General features: G+C 32.6%; 1 protein-coding gene across 1 annotated transcript; it reads right to left on the reverse strand.

Moving 5' to 3' along the window:
* Positions 1-606: 606 nt before the first annotated feature.
* Positions 607-17058, reverse strand: LOC129224522 (uncharacterized). Its single transcript, XM_054858987.1, has 7 exons — positions 16857-17058; positions 11725-12078; positions 10586-10720; positions 7751-7904; positions 7512-7668; positions 4296-4464; positions 607-999 (listed from the first exon to the last, which is right to left on the reverse strand). The coding sequence occupies exons 2-7, from the start codon at positions 12068-12070 to the stop codon at positions 626-628; spliced, it is 1335 nt and encodes a 444-aa protein (XP_054714962.1). The 5' UTR covers positions 12071-12078; positions 16857-17058; the 3' UTR covers positions 607-625.
* Positions 17059-18851: the final 1793 nt, after the last annotated feature.

Here is an 18851-nt window from a genome sequence, read left to right on the forward strand (position 1 = left end):
GAAAAATCCTGGACGGATCCCTGATTACATCAGAATTTACCTTGATGAAACTGATTTGAATGACATTTTAATAAAACATGTTATATATGTGTAATAATTGTTAAGTATAGGAGCTGTCATGTTCTTACTCCTAATGCACATAAGTCAAATACAGTGTGACTGACATTTTTTACAATAATTCAAGTAAAATTTTGTTCTTATAAGAAAACAATGTGAGTCTTGTAATAAAATACACTTTAGTTTCAAAATAATAACACAAATAGGTAAGTTTTTCTTCACTTACTTTGCTAAGATAGACTGTTATAGCTCTTTTTGAAAAGATTATTTTAAAGATTTTACCTTTACTTTCGATATTGGTTGAAGATGTCTCATTTTTGTACAGCTTGAAAGTTAATATTTTTCTCGACATATTTTAATGCAAAACACAAAACCAACAAAAAAGAGCTGTCTGCTTCTTGCACTGAGGTCTTCAATTGAGACTTGCCCTTCTTGCTTAGGATGGCAATAAAAGACAATAAATTGTCGAAATGTATGTTTGAAATAATAAAATACTTACTATACAATCAAATTTATTTTTACAAAATAAAATCATATTTACATTTATTTACAATATTTACAAAATTTCTCATGAAGATTTTAAAAAATGACTCAAAGACCGCATTTTAACTTCTTTATGAAAATTAGAATCTCTATTCCATTCAATGGTATATATACTTTCGGTAGTTGCTGCAGTTATTAAAAGTGAGTTTAATTTATAACTTATATCAATTGATATAATTGAAGCTTCACTCAAATATATTGCAGCATCTGGTTTGGAAAGATCTAGTTCTTTTAAAGACGTATAATCAGGAACATGAAACAGAAAAAGTTTTCCATTTTCTCCACCAAGAGCAAGAGTTGTACCTTGGAGTAATAAAGTTACAAGAACTGTTTTCAAATTTCTCATCAAGTTGTAATGTTTGCAATGCTCATCAACAGATATGACTAATTTACCATCAGCTAGGATGAAAAAGAAAAAATGGATCAACATGTGACAATTTGATGTATCATTACAATGATAACAGGAGAATCAAGTTAAACTCAATATATCAAGGCACACTTATGCTTTAGTTCTAATTTTTCAACAATTAAATCATGAAATAAATTGTCATTTACACTCAGTATAGCATATACAGGGCTCAAACACTTGTGGCTAAAAGAAATTCCCCCGACTTAACCAGGTTTTCCAGGTTCTGTGACAAATCCAGGTTTCCCGCTTCATTAAAAATTAAGCTCAAAGAAAAAAAAATTAAATGTAATAAAACCTGTTCAAAGTAGTAGTAGGGAATACCCGAACTTTCCTCTTAGATTTTAAGGAAAAAAACAAAAAAAATCTTCACTTTTTTTTTCTCTATGAAAATTTTATTTATTCATTTATTTATTATTATTATTTTTTTTTATGTTTTAAATTTTCAAAATTGTTAACATTCGTTTATTACTTGTTGAAAACAAAATACTTTAAACTATATTTAATGTATTTTTGATGCCACCTGTTATGCGTAATTTTGCCATTTTACTGTAATCGTGCAGCAATCTTTTAGCATCAGTTTTCGGTTTATAATACTTCTCTTTATACCGAAATCAATCATTGACTGATAACCCCATCACTGAATGTCTATGCTCGATAGCCGAGTAACCACGGGTGGATTATTTTGTCACATATTCCAAAATTTAAATATCGTACAAAGTCCATTCAGTCTTGACGAATCATAGAAACTTTTAACTACCATTTTTTTCCTTTACTCTACTTGGTAAACACTGCAATCTTTCACAAGACTCTATGCAATGCATATTCCCCCCCCCCCTTCTTGAGATACCTTCAACTATATTATTGAAGTCATGTATTGTTGAAGAAATAACCAGCAACAGTTGTCAATCAAAATGAACTGTGTAGTTTAAGCATTTGTCCTGCAATAAGCAAATATAGATATTAAAGACATGATTTATTGGCCAGGCCTGCTATAGGGGAAGGTGTGAGCATCTGCAGCGATCTCACATTATAGAACTAGTACCCCTTGTAGAGATTTACTCCCTTGCAAGCATTCACTGGCCTGACCGAGGCTCTAAATATGTTTTGATTTTCAAAATACTCTTTACACGGACATTAGATGTCAATACACAACTTTTTCCATGACAGGCTATTAAAAAAATTATACATATGAAATTTTTTTAAAAAATTTAAAAAGGTCAATTTTAACATATTTGGCAAAACGTTAAGAAGCTGGGGGGGTGGGGGGGGATCTAAATATATTTTGATTTCCAAAATAATTTTTACACGAACATTTGATGCCTATATACAACTTTTCCCACAACAGGTGTTTTCGATTTCAAAAAAAAAGTTAAAATTGACCCACCCTGGTATGCAGCTCCAATGATGATTCTCAAAGCTTTATTTTGAACTTCACCCAAAAGTTCCCCCTGCTTTTTGGCGCAGCAGCAGGCAGCTAGAAACCTAATCTTAATTTCGATTGTACTAAGAGCAGGTAGGGGTGTTTGTGTTCCGAAAATTTTGAAAAAACTTTTTAAATAGTTTTCCCAATGATTTTTGTATGCATATTTTAAAAGCTTTTGCAGTCATGGGAGGGGGAAGGGCGAGCTTCCTCATAGTTTTCGAAAATTTGACTTGAGTCATAACCTTTGACTAAGAGTGTCTTGAGTAGATTTCCACTCATTTTAGGGATTTGAGTCTATTAGATCCTCTACATGCCACTTCTGTAGCATGTCTAATTTAGTATCAACCAATTTATATTTAGTTTTAACTATCATTTTTATTAATTTGTTTTATGGGTCAAGGATTTTCTTGCCAGTAAACTATTTATTATGAGCTCTCAGATTTACAGGGTTCATACTCTATTTTGATGAAAAAATTCCATGACTTTTCCAGGACTTTTTCATGACTTCATGAACATTTTCATGACCTTGTTACATGAAGCAAATAGTACTATTTAATATCAAACTTCCCATTTTCTTTTTTAGAAATGAGCATTAGCAAAACTTCTATGTGAATGCCACTACCTGATTGAAAAAAATATCAGTGTACACCTAAAAAACTGAATAATTCTTACCTGTTTTTTATCATATAAGTTTAAGTTAAGTAAAACTACAGTGAATGATGCTCAAATGTCGAATATTTTTTTTATAAACAGGCAGAATGATAATGATTGGGGAAAAGGTTGAATGAATCATTACTAAGTTTCAATAAATTTGCTTCAAAAGTTGCCTTTTAGTGTCAACTTGACAATTTTTTGGTTCTTTAAAATAAAGCCACATTCTTTAGTAAATTCATGTTTCTAAACCAAATATTTATTTAAAAAAAAAAAAATAAAAACATTTCAGAGTAAATAAATCTTTTGATTCAAATCTACTTGTTTACTTATTTGTACATTTTCAAATGCATATAAATTAATATGTTCAGAAATTCCAGAACATGTTTAAATAATGAACTGAACGTACCAGTGGAATGCATGGATTAGTTTTGCGGGCCGTATATTGGGCACTACTGTTTTTGAGCATTAGAATTCCCCTATTTCTGCATTCTATTGCCTGACTAAAGATTGTCCAAAACCTTCAACAAATTGAGATAAACACTGATAAATTTTAAAATAAAGATTTAGAAGTGATGAAAATGAACTTGGATGCAATGTTTTTTGAGATCGTTCAATTTTCCAGTTTAAATAGCTTTCATGGTGCAATACTAAATCACTCAAAATTTCTATTACTCTTTTTAGCTACTGTTACTTTTTCCCAGAACATTTTTCCATGACTGAAAATAAATTTCCATGACAGACTGAAAATTTCAATTTTCCATGACTTTTCCAGGTCTGAAATTTGCTTATTTTTTTTCCATGACTTTCCAGGATTTCCATGACCCGTACAAACCCTGGATCTAACTGGTAAATAGTCTCTGACCATTCACCTTTGACATAACAGCTTGATTGTACTAAGTACGTGCAAAAGCTTTACTCATTTTGCAATGATGAAAAAGTGCCAAGAACACAAAATGTATAAATCCTAAACATGACACTGAGCTCTTGCTATTTTATTGGTTTGAGATGAATCTCAGAAAAGTCATTAAAAATATTTTTTACAATTTCAATACATTGTAAACTATAAAACTTTATTTAAAATGTTCAAATTTTAAAAATTAAACCATTGATTTAACTCTTTATCTCATTGCAAAAAAGGAAAAAAAAAAAAAAGCCAGCTACCATTTAAATACCTTTATGCTATCTTACCCTGTAAAAAATATTCCTTACCTGTCAAAAGCATGATAATTTCATTATGGAACATAAACGCCATAGAAACTGAAACAATGTTCTCAGAGCCATTTTCACAGAAAGACGTTTTTAAATATTTCTTTTCACTCCATATTTCCGTGCTTGAAGAAAACGTCTTCAGTCTTCCACTATGTGTAATGCATTTAACCTAGCATTTAAAAATAACGTATAAAATTTGGCACATAATCACATTAAATTTCATACCAGAACAAATAATGTGCTTCAATTAAGGGAAATGTTATTGCTGGAAATTAAAGAAGAATATCTTAACCAAATTATAAGCATTACAAAAGGAGTTGCAAAAAGACATCAACAATGTGACTGATATAACCATAGAAAATACTGTTAACTTTTACGAGATGCAATTAATTATGAGTTATGACCAATGAAATGCTATAAATAAATTCTGGTTAGTGAAAACTACAATGTGATGAAGGATTGACTGATGTAATGATTCTACAATGGACAACATGCCAAAAATCTTTTACTTCGAAAAAGTATATTTATTTCGGCGAAACTGAAAATGCTAGAAAAGAAGATATTCAATTAACTAAACTTATGTATTGAAAAAAAAAAAGCAAGAAATTTGCAGTAATAAGAAATTGAGGAAAGTTCATAGAATGGAATTTTAGGGAAAATTTAAACCCTACATAAAAATAAAAATGTATATTAACACTTCACATATTAGCACTTGTCTTACCATTGTTAGATATCTTATTCTCTGAGGTGATGATACATTGTAATTTAATTTTTCAGTTTAAAAGCATATAAATGCAATTGATTAAAAGCACATTTCTGGCAGAAAGTAATTAACTTAATGTAATAAATATTTTTCAAATTTACAACAATCTTTGTTTTATAATTTTTGTATTTCTAAGATATTTTTCTTTAAATTCTCTTATTAGCATTGAAAACTTGATTTTTAGTGGCTGCTTTAGGCTGCTTTCAAACTTACCAAAAGAAGCCAAGTTTTCTCTATCCCTAAAAGATTTTCACCCACGCGTTCGTCTTAGAGTTCATGACTTAATGTCACCTTAATGTCTTTACCTTATGTTTAAAATATTTTGCAATTAGCAAGCAAATTTTGAGCAGCTCAGTTACCGAACCCGGAGACTGCAATTTCGCTCTTGTTTTAGGATAGGCTTATATCAGCCTGGAGTATACATAACTGAGCTGCAAGCAAATAATCTCATATAGATGCTGAATATATCTTCAAACTGGTCGCTAAAAAATTTTTAACACACAGCAAGAGGTCCACAAACATGACATGGAGACACACCTTAAAATAGCGAAGACATAAGTTAGTGTATAGAGCTACAAATTTTACATACAGGGGTGAAAGTCTTCAGTCTTTTGACGGATATCCATCCTTTTAAAAATTTTTGGAACAGACTGAGATGGAACAAGATAGGAATTAAAAAGTAGTAAAATATCAGTAAATGAGTTAAATTTGGGAAGTTGAGAGTTTTTGTTATTTCATTCGCATTTTATGGTCATGTTTAACTGAAATTTGCTACTGAATGCCTAGTGATGAAACAAACTTAAATGAAGTCAAATAACTTTTCATAATTTTATTTCTTAAAAAATCATAATTCTTCATTTTGTTCGTTAATATTTCGCTTTTGAACACTTCTTGTAGAAAATAAGTATTTGTTTTTTAAATATTAAGTGCTCTAATGTGAATCCTATTACTTACATAAAAACTAAATTTTGGACGCGTCACCTTTCTATTCAGAAAAATTTTCATCTCGAGAATTTTTGACACTATCACCCCGTTTATATACACGGTCAATAAGTCTTGCAACAAATGCTAGGGAAGAGCAGGGTACAAATAAGCCAAAGCGACATCCAGGTTTTGTTAAAGTTGATACCCCCCCCCACACACACTAGAAAATCCATATTTTCAAAGCCGTTGTCTTGTGTATATAACAAAAGGAGTTTATTTAAAAGCTTAAGACTTTATTTTAATGAAGGGAAATCCTACATTTTAGTTTCTGCTTTGCTTACTGAGTCACAGCAACCCTGTAAATGCTTTTAGAGCTAGCAAAGTTTTAGAAAAAATTCCTTTGAGAGCTTTGAAGTCTTACAATATTCTAAGGCTCTTTTTCTTTCTCTAATACCAGCGAGTAAGCACACGGAATGGCAACCTATGTCTTTAAAAAGATAAATCTCAGGCTGACCTGGAAATTAGAAAAAATTATTACTTTAGTAGGGTTGTGGGTATTTGGAACAGCTTACCGGAAGAGGTGGTAATGAGCAAAGGGGTGGATATCTTTAAGAGGGCCATTGATCATTATTGGGACTAATAATTGACTAGGACCAGCCTAGCTGGGTCAAGAGTCTGTTGCTGGTCTTCACATTTGTATTTGTAATCGTGTCTGAGCTATGAAATATTAAGCTTACACTTTCACTATTTCATACTGAATCATGTATATGAGACCCTGCTATCTGCTTCATTCTGGTTGGGTTTAAGCATTTCACCGGGCAGTGGAGGGATCACTCAATTCTCAGATTTCAAATAACACTCAGTTTTATTGCCAAAGTAGGTTTGAAAAATAATTAATTTTTCTGAGATACAAAATATCGAATAGACTGTACCCATAACTAGAAAAGAAAAAAGAAAAAAAAATCCATTGTAGATAGAAAAGCTAGTTAGTGAAGCCATGCACACTCCAACTTATATTTTTATTCCCACCTTTTGTAGTTTTAATGACATCACGGCATGCCAGTGAGCTTCAGAAAAAGTTGAAAACAACTGCTCTTATTGGGGAGCATCCTATTTAGTCAGTGTGAAAAATAAACAAATAAATTGCTTATAAATTTCATACAGGGGCGGACCGGCTCGTCAGCCTGCGGGCCACTGTGCCCTCCCGCCTGCCTATGTGCCCTCTCCAAGGCTGAACACCTTTTTTTTTCTTTATTTTTATTTATTTTTTGGTGCAACTTTATTTTTTTTTGCGCTCACAAACTTGTGTGACTTAATTAATTTTTTTTCTTTTCTTTAAACTCGTAAACCTGAGTACAACCCCCCCCCCTTTTTTCTTTATTTATTTTTTAATTTTTTTTGGCAATTTTTTTTCTTTCACTTTTTTGTTTGTAATTTTTGTTTGGGCCCTTTAGAGGCCAAGGTTGACACCCTCTTGTGGGACCCAGTTCGCCTCCACTTTCATACATTAGTAAGTTTTCCATACATACTTGATCATGCCAAAATCCTAAAGTCAACAGAATGTCAGCAGGACCAATGATTGCAGTAATGAGCGATACTTTCAAACGGAATGGCTTTTCTACTTTCATCTCATACAAGGTAATGGTGTTATCACGAGAACAAACAGCAAACTTGTCACCAAAAACCCTTAGAAATGAAAATAGAGAATTAAAAAATGAAAAAATAAAGTTCATTTTAACTTTAACAAAAATAAAACAGGGAGGCTCACCTTATGCTAGTTACTATATCACTGTGGTAGTTTAACACCGTACATGATGTACATGACAATGGTTCTAATAATGACCTTACTTGAATCAAAAAATCATTAGAAGTTGTAATGATATGATGATGAGCCCATGACAGAGATTCCAGGCCATAAGAACCTTAAGGTTAAAAAATAAATAAATTGTAATTATGGTTCAGACAACATCAAAAGAATATGTCATACAAAGAAAAAGACTAAAAAGTTCTACTTTCAAAATATATTTTTTATATATATACTGCTCAGTTATTATTTTTTTTTTTTTAAAGAAACTGCATGCATGTCACATAAAAGTCTAATCCAATCTATTGAAGGAGAAAAAGAAAATAGTTAAGAAAAACTAATTAAGAAAAAAAATACTAGTTGCATGAAGCATTTTACTAATTGATATGGCTTTGAAAAAAATCGTTTCTCAGTACCTATTGCTAACAAAATGACAGAATCAGGGATGTGCCAACCAAAACTCGCTTTTGGAGCAATCTTGGGAGCAGGAAAACGATGAGTTTGGAGCAGCAAAATGGTGAATTTGGAGCAGTAAAATAGCAAATTTGGTGCAGCTTGCAGCAGCAAAAATTTAAATTTTGCATCAATTTAGAGCAACTATGTATATTTCACACACAGAAACATGTGTGACATGATAAAGTAATAAGAAAGGAGATTAAGGATGCAAAAACACCATAACTACAACTACAAATTGAAGCTCTCTTCAGTATTATTATTATTATTATTATTATTATTATTTTGTCTAATATTTTGCACAAAAGACAAGTTCTGTTTTGCACTACTTTTTTCTCACACTTCTTTTGATTTAAATTTAGTTCACACATTTACTTTGCTTAATACATCATTGCTTTAGTGCACATTTAAGTTCCGAGTGCGTTGATACCCATTTTTAAAATATGTTTGCTTTTATGTAACATATTCAAAAAGGCTTTTAAAAAAAGCACAAAAGAATGGTTGAATTTAAAAACTTTACCTCAACAAGTTAAAGTGAGTTTTAAAGATCTATTAGATATTTTTTTTTTCTCTTTTTTTGTATGTTAAAGTTATTCACTTATATTTGACCTTATTATTATTATTTGGCATGTATGTTTATATGCTGAACTACTTGATTAACAAATCTGAAGATCAAGCAAAGGCAACATTAAAACCTTTTATTTTTAACTGTTTGATATTTAATCACAAAATTAATAACGAAATGACACTGAAAAAAGAAATGATATCACAGAAAAGGAATTTTTAAATACACATGTAAAAAATATGAAAAAATGAAAAAAGAAATAAATAAAGAAACAATAAAAATTTTAGGACAGACTAAGAATATGGAAAAAATGCCTGAATCTGAGAAACTTGAAATGTCTACATATTTATTGCCAGAGCAATATAATTCCCAGATTTTTGCTATCCTAAGTGTCTCCAACCAAAACTAGAGATCACTTTTCTGTCCTAAAATCTTAAAAAACCCAAGATTAAAAACTGGTGAACAATATTAATTTTTAAAGATGGCATTCGCTTAAATCAATTTGGATGCAACTGAATTGACATTTTTGAGTGGGCATGGCAAGAAGATGAATTTACAAATCCTCATATACTGAAAACAAAAGATAACAAAGGTTGAAAATAATGATCAGTGCAAAATTTTTCTAGTCAAAGGAAGAGAATCACATAAAAAATTAAAACGATGGAGTTTTTCAAAAGCGGATGCAAACAGATTTTGAAATGCGCAAAAAATTGTAAAAACAAGCTCCATATGAATCCATTGATGATATTCTGCAAAATATGCTAAAGGAACTGCAACATTAAATACAAAATTTCAATTTTGGCACAGTTTTGCGCAGCTGGCACATCCCTGCAGAATAAGGTTGTCTGCCATTACTATTATTATTTTCTGCTTAAAAATGAAAACTAAAAAGGTTGTTCAAAAGAAATCTACTTTTTTATCATTCAGATAAACATTTAAAATACTTAAACTCTCCCTTATGGGTTGTCACAAAGAACCAATCAAAAATCTGCATAATAAATGAGTAGCCCTAGGAATGCTGGAACATTCGAACACCCTACAAAACAATTGTGGGGATGCTGATCATGCAACTACAAATAAAAAGAAAAAATTGAGAACTTCTGAAGGGAAAAACCTAAATTTTGCTCCAATTTTTTTTTTTTTTTTTAAATAATAGAACAGGACTTTTTTTTTTTCTTATTGCGCTAAGAAAATAGATATAAAGTTTAATTTGAGCAGAGATTTCTACCAGGGGTTAAAACAGGTAAAATTACAGGTTCCTCATACACTCTTCGGAATGACAATTTCTCTGTGTCAGTCTACTGGGGTCAGGCAAATAGGTACCAGAACAGTTGAGATGCTTAAATCAAAAGATTACTATCGGAATTTTCAAAAAGACTCTCAAGAAAGTTCAATCAAAAACATCATATTAAATATACTTTTTGGGAGGAACAAAAGATTTGTATTTTATTTTTTAAATTTAACTTATTTTTTAAATTTAAATTATTAGAACCATTTTTATTTTAAAATTTAACCCACAGTTTAAGACAGATTCAACATAGTAAGGTAAAATACACAAGCATCATAATTTACAAATAAGACCTGACAGTTGAAAACTAAAGACATATTTTTTTTTCAGTACGTAAAATAAACATAAAATCAGTTTTAAAAAATCCTGCACCTAAATGTGTGTTGCCCTCTATTATTATTAGTAATCTAACTCTAACCATTGTGTACCTATATTTGATTGTTTCATTTAAATATGAATTACAGAGATAAACAATTCACCAAAATAGTCTTACCCAGGTTCAACAAATCTACTAACGCCATGTCAGTAATTCGTTTTAAATGATACTGAACTCTGTGAAGCAAATCTCCATTATGAATATTCCAAACACACATTACACCACTGTTATGGCCAGTTAACACATATGAACCTAAAAATAAAAAAGATTCAATGTTTTATAAGACATAAATTACCTAATGAATTAGTAAAATATACATTTCATTGCTAATGGGTAATTCCATTTTGATAGATTCATCATTTGCTGCATAAAACACAGCACAAAGACGAATATGTTAGATTCTTTTTGTTTCAAAAGAGGTTCCTTGAAACCTCAAAACACATATTTGCAACTTCCAGTGATATTTCTGCTAGATTTTGCTGGTGTTTTATAGTTAGCATGAGGTCGTCATAAAGCTTTCATTCATACATTCGATATGAATTCCCAGCTGGTGCGATTTTTTGGCTCAGTAGCATTTCAAATTAAAGCACGAATTGGATTTACGGTAGAATAACTGGTATCGAAGTGATTGACACAAAAACTAAATCAACGCCAGTTCCATCTTGACACATAGATATACCTTTATGTGCAAGTCTTTGCATAATATCTTGGGATATAAAAATCCCGCTAAAACAGAAAAACATTCGACTGTGCCAGTGATTGGTGCCTGAAACTAATCTTCACTTGGGGATACCAAATTTTGCTCAATTCCATGCATTATGTTTTGAGATAAGAGTGGCCACAATAAAACATTACATGTATACAGACATACAGAAGAGCAAAAAATTATCATAAATGGACAAAATGGATTGAGTACAAAGAGAGCTTAATTTGCATGGAAGCTCACAAAAGCTTAGCTCAAAGCACTTCTTTTCAAATTTAAGCAAATTTTCACTAATTTGAAGGGAACTCAGAGTTTCCAGTTATGAAAATGAGATTTGATAACTATAGGGCTCCTACACTTCTTTTGTCAGAAATTAAGCTCTGAGTACTAAATAAAAGTGCATATATAAATCAAAATTTGAAAACTTTCACAAATCCAATAATTTCTTACATACTTTGGATACAGAAGAAATAAAAACTAAAAACTTGCAAAGAAATAAATTTTAAAAAAGCTATATGAAATGAATTTACTAAAAGAATATAAAAACATTTACCAGAAGACTTTATCACAGTTATAGGATCGTAATAAAATGCTTGCCAAGATTTTGGAGACTTAGATGGAAGTTTAATCATTTTTCCAGACCACCACTTTTTATACACAGCCATCCAATCAATAATAGATTCTGTCAATGGAACAACTTTAAATGAGATTAGTTCTTCCAGGAGAATAGGAGGAATTTCCTTGCAGCAAAAATGCTTCCATAGCCAGTTTTTCGTCTGCATTGCTTTACCAACTGCATACCAATTTTTACAAACAAATTTAACATTGCAAAAAGAATGTCCATCTAGGAATGTAAAAATATGCTCCAATATCTCAGCAGGAACGTCGGGAACAGCCATGATACAAGCTATAAAGAAAAAAGATTTTCATTTATCTATAAAATAGGGATTAAGCCGGTTCAAAAGTTCTTTAGCAAAAAGGCTAAAATTAGAAAAAAGCTTTAGCTAATACTAAAATGCTTAAAGGTTAATGCACATGCTCACATATCTCACTAAATGCCTCAATGTATTTCATCCCTACTTGAAAACTTAAGTTCAAAACCCTGCCATGACATCCTCAAAGAAATAAATACACTGTAGATAATACATATATGATTTTTCAATTTGAAATACAATTTAAACATCTTGGTTATGATGCATAAGATTAAGTTGAATATCACCATGCTTGCTGCACATCTCAGATTTTTTTTTTTTTAAATTTCAAACAAAAAAGCGAAAATGTCTTGATTCATTTTTAAAATTTAGATAGTATTTTCGGACTTAGTGAAAACCCTAGTCATTTCTCTGATCTTATCAAAAACTTTTAAAAAATTTACTATAAATGAACAATCTTTTCAGAAGAAATGTAACAAGGCGTTTTAACAGTATTTTTTCGAAACGTACAGTCCAAAACATGAAACCTTTTTTACCATAACTATTTAATTTACTGTTTGATAAGCAAATTGTAGTATTTTGAGTTTGTGCATAGGTAGGACTAACTCAAAATAAAATGATGTACTACAACAAACAAAACACTGTGAAATGGCCCAACTGCATTTAGCAATATATCCAGAGGAAATCCCTTAAATGTTATAGAGCATGCCCCTTCCCTCCAAAAAAAAAAAAAAAAAAAGAGTTAAACTCCTTAACCTCTTGACTCCTTAACTCCTCCTCCCAAGAGCACCCTTGATAAATTTGTCTCCTCTATCATTTCTATTAGAGACGTACCGAGTAGCACTTTGGCCGAGTAGCCGAGTACGGAGTTCTCGGCCTTTTACTACTCGGCCGAGTACCGAGTTACCGAATACTCGGCCGAGTTACCAAGTACCAATTATGTTTTAAGAAGAACCACCGACACACATGTGATGAATTTTGAACTTATTGGAATAGTAGTATAGACCTCCTTGTCCATATAAGAGTTTTTAAAACTAAATTCCTGCTGAAATTCAACTACGCATTATATAAACAAAATGTTTGTGTCAAAAATTTTACAAAAAAATTATTTTTAAAATTAAAAATAAATAAATAAAAGGTATGATTATACAAGTTGGAATTAAAACAAATTACAGTCAACTCCTCTAATGCGGACACTAACTGGACAATTTTTTTTGTCCGCAATAGAGAGGTGTTCGCAGGACAGGGGTTTAATAATGTTATTTGCATTGGAACAGGGGAATTAAAAATTGTCCGCATAAGAGGGGTGTCCGCCTTTGAGGGGTGTCCGTTAGGAGGGGTTTCACTGTATACCAATCAATTATAGTTTTAGTCCGCCAAACATAAATAGTTTTAATACAACAAATGTGCAGGAACACTGCAGACGTGTGTTTCTGCCCCCCCCCCCCCCCCGTTACAAGGAACGTCTTTTTCAGTGCATAACATGTGAGCTAAATAATGTAAAGACTTTCGACAAAAAATCTGACTTTTGTCGGATGCCTTTAAATCTACGAGCTCCCATTTTGTGCATTGAAAAAGGAATTCCTTGTTACGCCAAAACACGTGTCTGCAGTGTTCCTGCACTGTGCTTTTAACGTTGTTTTATTTCCTTTTATTTTTTAAGCAAAGGTATTTTTATATTTTTTATAACTAATTTTTGTTTGTACCAAAAATCTATTTTTAATATAAAAATTCCATATTTTCTATACTTACATTTTTTTGCATAATTTTTAATAAATAAGTTTTATTAACTTTGGGGACATTAAAATAAAGATTTATTCCATTGAAGCATTACAAACTTCATTATTCTCAAAATTTAAATTTGACTTAGAAATTTTAATTGTAAATGATTGCAGAATATAATGCTTGCTCTTTTTTTATAAATTTTAATAATCTGCCTTGGACAATATTCAATTTTTTGCAACTACTCGGTATTGGCCGAGTATCTGATCAGAATTTGGCCGAGTACCGAGTAGTTACCGAGTACTCGGTACGTCTCTAATTTCTATTATTTAAAAAAAAAAACATATTTTCCTTGCAATCAAATCTTTCCAGTCATTCTGCCTCAATCAGGTTTGTGTAGAAAATGACTTCTTAGAACATGAAAGTAAAAAAATATATTTCGCATCCTTTCAACATATTTCTGTTTAAAAAAGTGTAATCTGTCTTAAGAAGTCTTCTGATTTAAATCACCTGAGACCGACCGGGAATACAGAATTATCAAAAAAACATTTCATTGATTTAGAAATAAATATTTTTGAAACAAAAAGATCAAATTTTTCTTCTAACTTTGCTTTCAATCAAGATCATGAATTTCTTAGAGACCAGTCTGTTGACTAGTTTGCAGTATAGTTTCAGTCACGTGCTATTAATTTATTGTAGATCATAGAAGTTTGGAAAGACTTCGTTTGGAAAATGTTGTCCAGTTTTGGTCTCTTTCTTACCTAATCTCAAGAAAGATATTTCTTTATTTTCTGTTCCCTGAAACGAGTATGCGACACTAAATCACTTACAAACTTGTTATTTTGGTGGTTCTAGTGCAAAAACACGCGAAAAAATATTTCACACCACTCACAGCTGCAAAAACACTTTTGGAAACAACAAGAGAATATAATGGCGGGTGTTATCAGATAAGAATCAGTATTTAAAGGGATGGGAAACACGAGTAAAACGCCAAATGTTGCAGGGAAATAATGTATAGTATTTTGACTATTCTGAAAAAAAAAAAAACGTAATTAGGCTTTTATAAAGGATCTAGAAATTATTTTTAAACCAGAATCTTCGACTTTCCGCTCTTTGAGTCTAATAAATTTAATGCCTCTGTAGACTAGTAAGGGGACTTTCAGATTTAGATCGTGATACCAGACTAAAAAGCTTTAATATGTATAGCAAGGAGAAAAAGAGTTGGAGAGGACATGATTCAGTTGTTTAAATTTATCAAAATGAAAGATCTTAACGGGTGAAATTTTTGCACGGAAAGCAGGATGAGAGGTTACTGTTTTAAGCAATTCAAATCTTGGGCTAAAGTGTAATTCAGACATTGTACACATATCACGTTCGCCACGTTAAGCGGACAGACGTACGTTTTCTAAAACGGGAGAAGCATTTATATATTGCTAACACAAGTAAAGCACATGTCAGTACTCTCACCCAATAGAGAGAGCGTGCTCATCTCGTAGAGACCAATGAAATGCAACTCTCAACTCTAGTGATGTCAGATATCTAGCTTCTCATCCCGATGACGGGTCCCATACAATACGGCTTGCTGTCATAGCAGCGCCAACTGAAAACTGGTTTTAGGGAGAAAAAAGCATCGCTCACCTGCCATACGGGCGATGTGAATGTTGCTTAGCTGGAAATTAGGTATAAATACTCTTTTAGTAGGATTTGTGGGTACTTGGAACAGCTTACCGGAAGATGGAAGTGGCTGCAATGAGCAAGAAGACGAAATAGGGCTGTGAATCTTCATTGTGGACTTATTAACTGACTTGGACCAGCCAAGCTGGGTCTCGGGCCTGTTGCAGTTTGTCACATTTGTATTTGTATTAATCCTTTTAACACAAATAGAATCAAATTCAAGGAGTTTTTAGCCTCTAGAAGCAGGCAATGGCGCAACAAGAAATTTAAGGGCTAAAAATGCATTTTTTACTCAAAGCTATGTCTAGCTTCATTGGGGGAAGGAGCATGGTTTTTGGTCCTCTTTGGAATGTTTTTGACATTATGATTGAAAACAATTTTACGCTATCTTTGGTGAATGGTGATGCGATGGGAAAAGTTTGAGATTAGGAAGAGCTCACTAAAAACTTATTTTAAAACTATCTTTGGCAACATTAGAGTATATGGGAGGTTCCATCCAAATCGTTAAAACTGAAGAACTAAAAACCAATTTTAGGCTTTGTTTGGCTAAACTATAGCAAAAGGAGCAAGTATAACTAAGCGACATTCTTCCGGCCCTGAAAATGATTTTATAAATTAATTTTGATGACATTAGGAAGAAAGGTAGAGATTGAATGCAATTCCCTGAAAATTTTTTGAAATTATATGCAAAAATGTAATTAGAGGTTCTCTTTAGTCTTATCAAAAAAGGAGGAGGTACGTAGGAACCTTTTTTAAATCTAAGCCTGTATGCCACATTTAATTCCCCCTCAGATCCAACACTGCATATGCATAACAAACAAGCATGTGATTTTCTTTATTGGGGTAGTTGTGACCCTCCTATTTCTCTTTTGGGTAGGATGCACAAAGGTGCACAGACTGCATCTTTGAAACTTCTAGGGGGGGGGGGGGGGTTATGAGTAATTATATATTTTTGGTGGGAACTCTTTGTTCTTTGGGGCTATTTGTGGTACTTGGGGATTGAGAGGCATTGCTCTTAGGGTGCGGGGTTGCTTTGTTCTTTCATAATTTGTGAAAAGATCAAAGAGTTCCCATTAATCCATGTTACTTTTCAGGCCAGTCTCTGCCAATCAATTTTTATTTTTGTGTGCAGATGAAAACAAATAACTTTTAGCCTCCGATTTAGAACTTTTCTGAGACTGTATACAATTTGTTTAATATAAGTAAAATAATTTTTATTTTCAAGATTAGGTTATTGAAAAATTTTGTGAGAACAAGAGAAACTTTTTCACACAGTAAAACAAAACAAAAAATAAACTGAATTACTCATTCGAAAGTAGAAGCATTATACGAAAATTTTTCAATTTTTTTTTCATACCTGAACAAATATTAAATTCAGAATATTATTTTTGAGTGATTCAATCAGATGACAAAGTTATATTAAACAAAATAAAATGGCACAGTAAAATACTTGTGAAGAAAGCTTCAGACTATAATGTCTTGATTTCAACCATCAATATAGAATTTATATTAACAATAATAATATATTACAAAAACATAAACAAAAACACAAGAGCCATTGGCCGAAGGCAGTGGTTGCGGCACCGACCGCCGGAAATGCAATGAAGTACCGACCTCCTTCTGCGCATGCGCAGAGTAGAAATTACTGCCTTGGGGTCGGGATTGTTTTATGAACCCGACCAAGGGGGCGTTATGATGGGCGGGATCTAATTTCAACAGCCGACCAATGATATTCTATGCGGTCGGACGAATTATGTATGGCCGACCACACAAATTAAGATACTTTCCCAATGACCATGCTAAACGGTCGGACGAAATATGTATGGCCGACCACACAAATTAAGATTCTTTCCCAATGAGTCTAAGCGGTCGGACGAATTATGTATGGCAGACCACACAAATTAAGATACTTTCCCAATGACCATGCTGAGCGGTCGGACGAAATATGTATGGCTGACCACACAAATTAAGATTCTTTCCCAATGAGTCTAAGCGGTCGGACGAATTATGTATGGCAGACCACCACAAATTAAGATACTTTCCCAATGACCATGCTGAGCGGTCGGACGAAATATGTATGGCCGACCACACAAATTAAGATTCTTTCCCAATGACATTCTAAGCGGTCGGACGAGTAATATATGACCGACTACGCAAATTAAGATATATACGCCGAGCGAAATGATAGTTCTGGAATTAATATAGATATTAAAACGGCATACACGATCTGTAATTATGCTTTAATCATAATTCAATTATTCGATGCGATACATCGACCATCTCCGACCCATGCCCTCGAGTGCCGCTGCTTTGTGTCGGACATGATTCAAATAGACCCCATGAAATTCTATGAAGGTCGGATGTATAATATGAGACTTAATATGAATTTCCAGTGAAATACTATATTTAGCAATAATTTAGTAAGAATTAAGGTAGATTTACGTCGACTAACCGATGTGTGTCACCGCCGGTCGTATAATACGGCAGGAATTCTTTTCCGAACTCTAACTCATGCCCTCGAGCGCGAAATTCTAGGGAGGAAATCCGTAGAGCTATTCATTTTGAACTCTTTTAAACAGTTTTCGAATATTCAATGTACGCTTTGAAACTCGCACCGCGTTCCATGATGCTAGCCATTTTTACACGAACCAAGCACGCACGCACATGGTCGGAAGTAGTTGGAACTAGTGACGTCGCTAGTTGGAACCGCCACGCGAAGCGAAGGAGGCGTGTCAATCCGTTGAAAGTGTCAGATTTGCGCATGCGCAAGTTTCTAGGTCGGATGCCGAATCCAGCTCCGACGGTCGGTGCCGCAACCACTGCGTTGGCCGAATGTTATTGGTTAAAGCTGGAAAACCCCGAGGCTATAAGCTTTCACTTCACTTCTTAATATGAGCAGCCACTTCAAATTTTTTATCGACGATTTGGCGCAATTATTAGCTAGGAATGTATAGTTTTTATTTGCATTTTTGGCTCATCATTATTTGCATATGAGCTTATGGGAGTTGAATTCCAGCGCTTCTTTTCAATTTCATGCAAATTTGGACGCTTTAATATAAATCTTGATGAATAAATGAAAACATCCATCTAATGCAACAAGATGTATAACTGATTGCTTCAAAACACGTCCCAATTTGTTACAAAGCAGTGTAATTGCAATTTGAAATAATTCAATAAACTTACATGTGCCTGAACGAAAAAAAAAGAACCTGCAGCTTTTGAACAGGAGTTTTTTACAAGAGTTATTTCTGGGATTCGTTTCAAGAATACGTATATTTTTTTCTTTTGTTTTTATTTCATCCCAATTTGGCGCTTTTGGCTACAATACTTGACTGAAATTAAGGGTTGTCAG

This window comes from Uloborus diversus, chromosome 6, assembly GCF_026930045.1.
Source record: "Uloborus diversus isolate 005 chromosome 6, Udiv.v.3.1, whole genome shotgun sequence".
NCBI lineage: Eukaryota > Metazoa > Arthropoda > Arachnida > Araneae > Uloboridae > Uloborus > Uloborus diversus.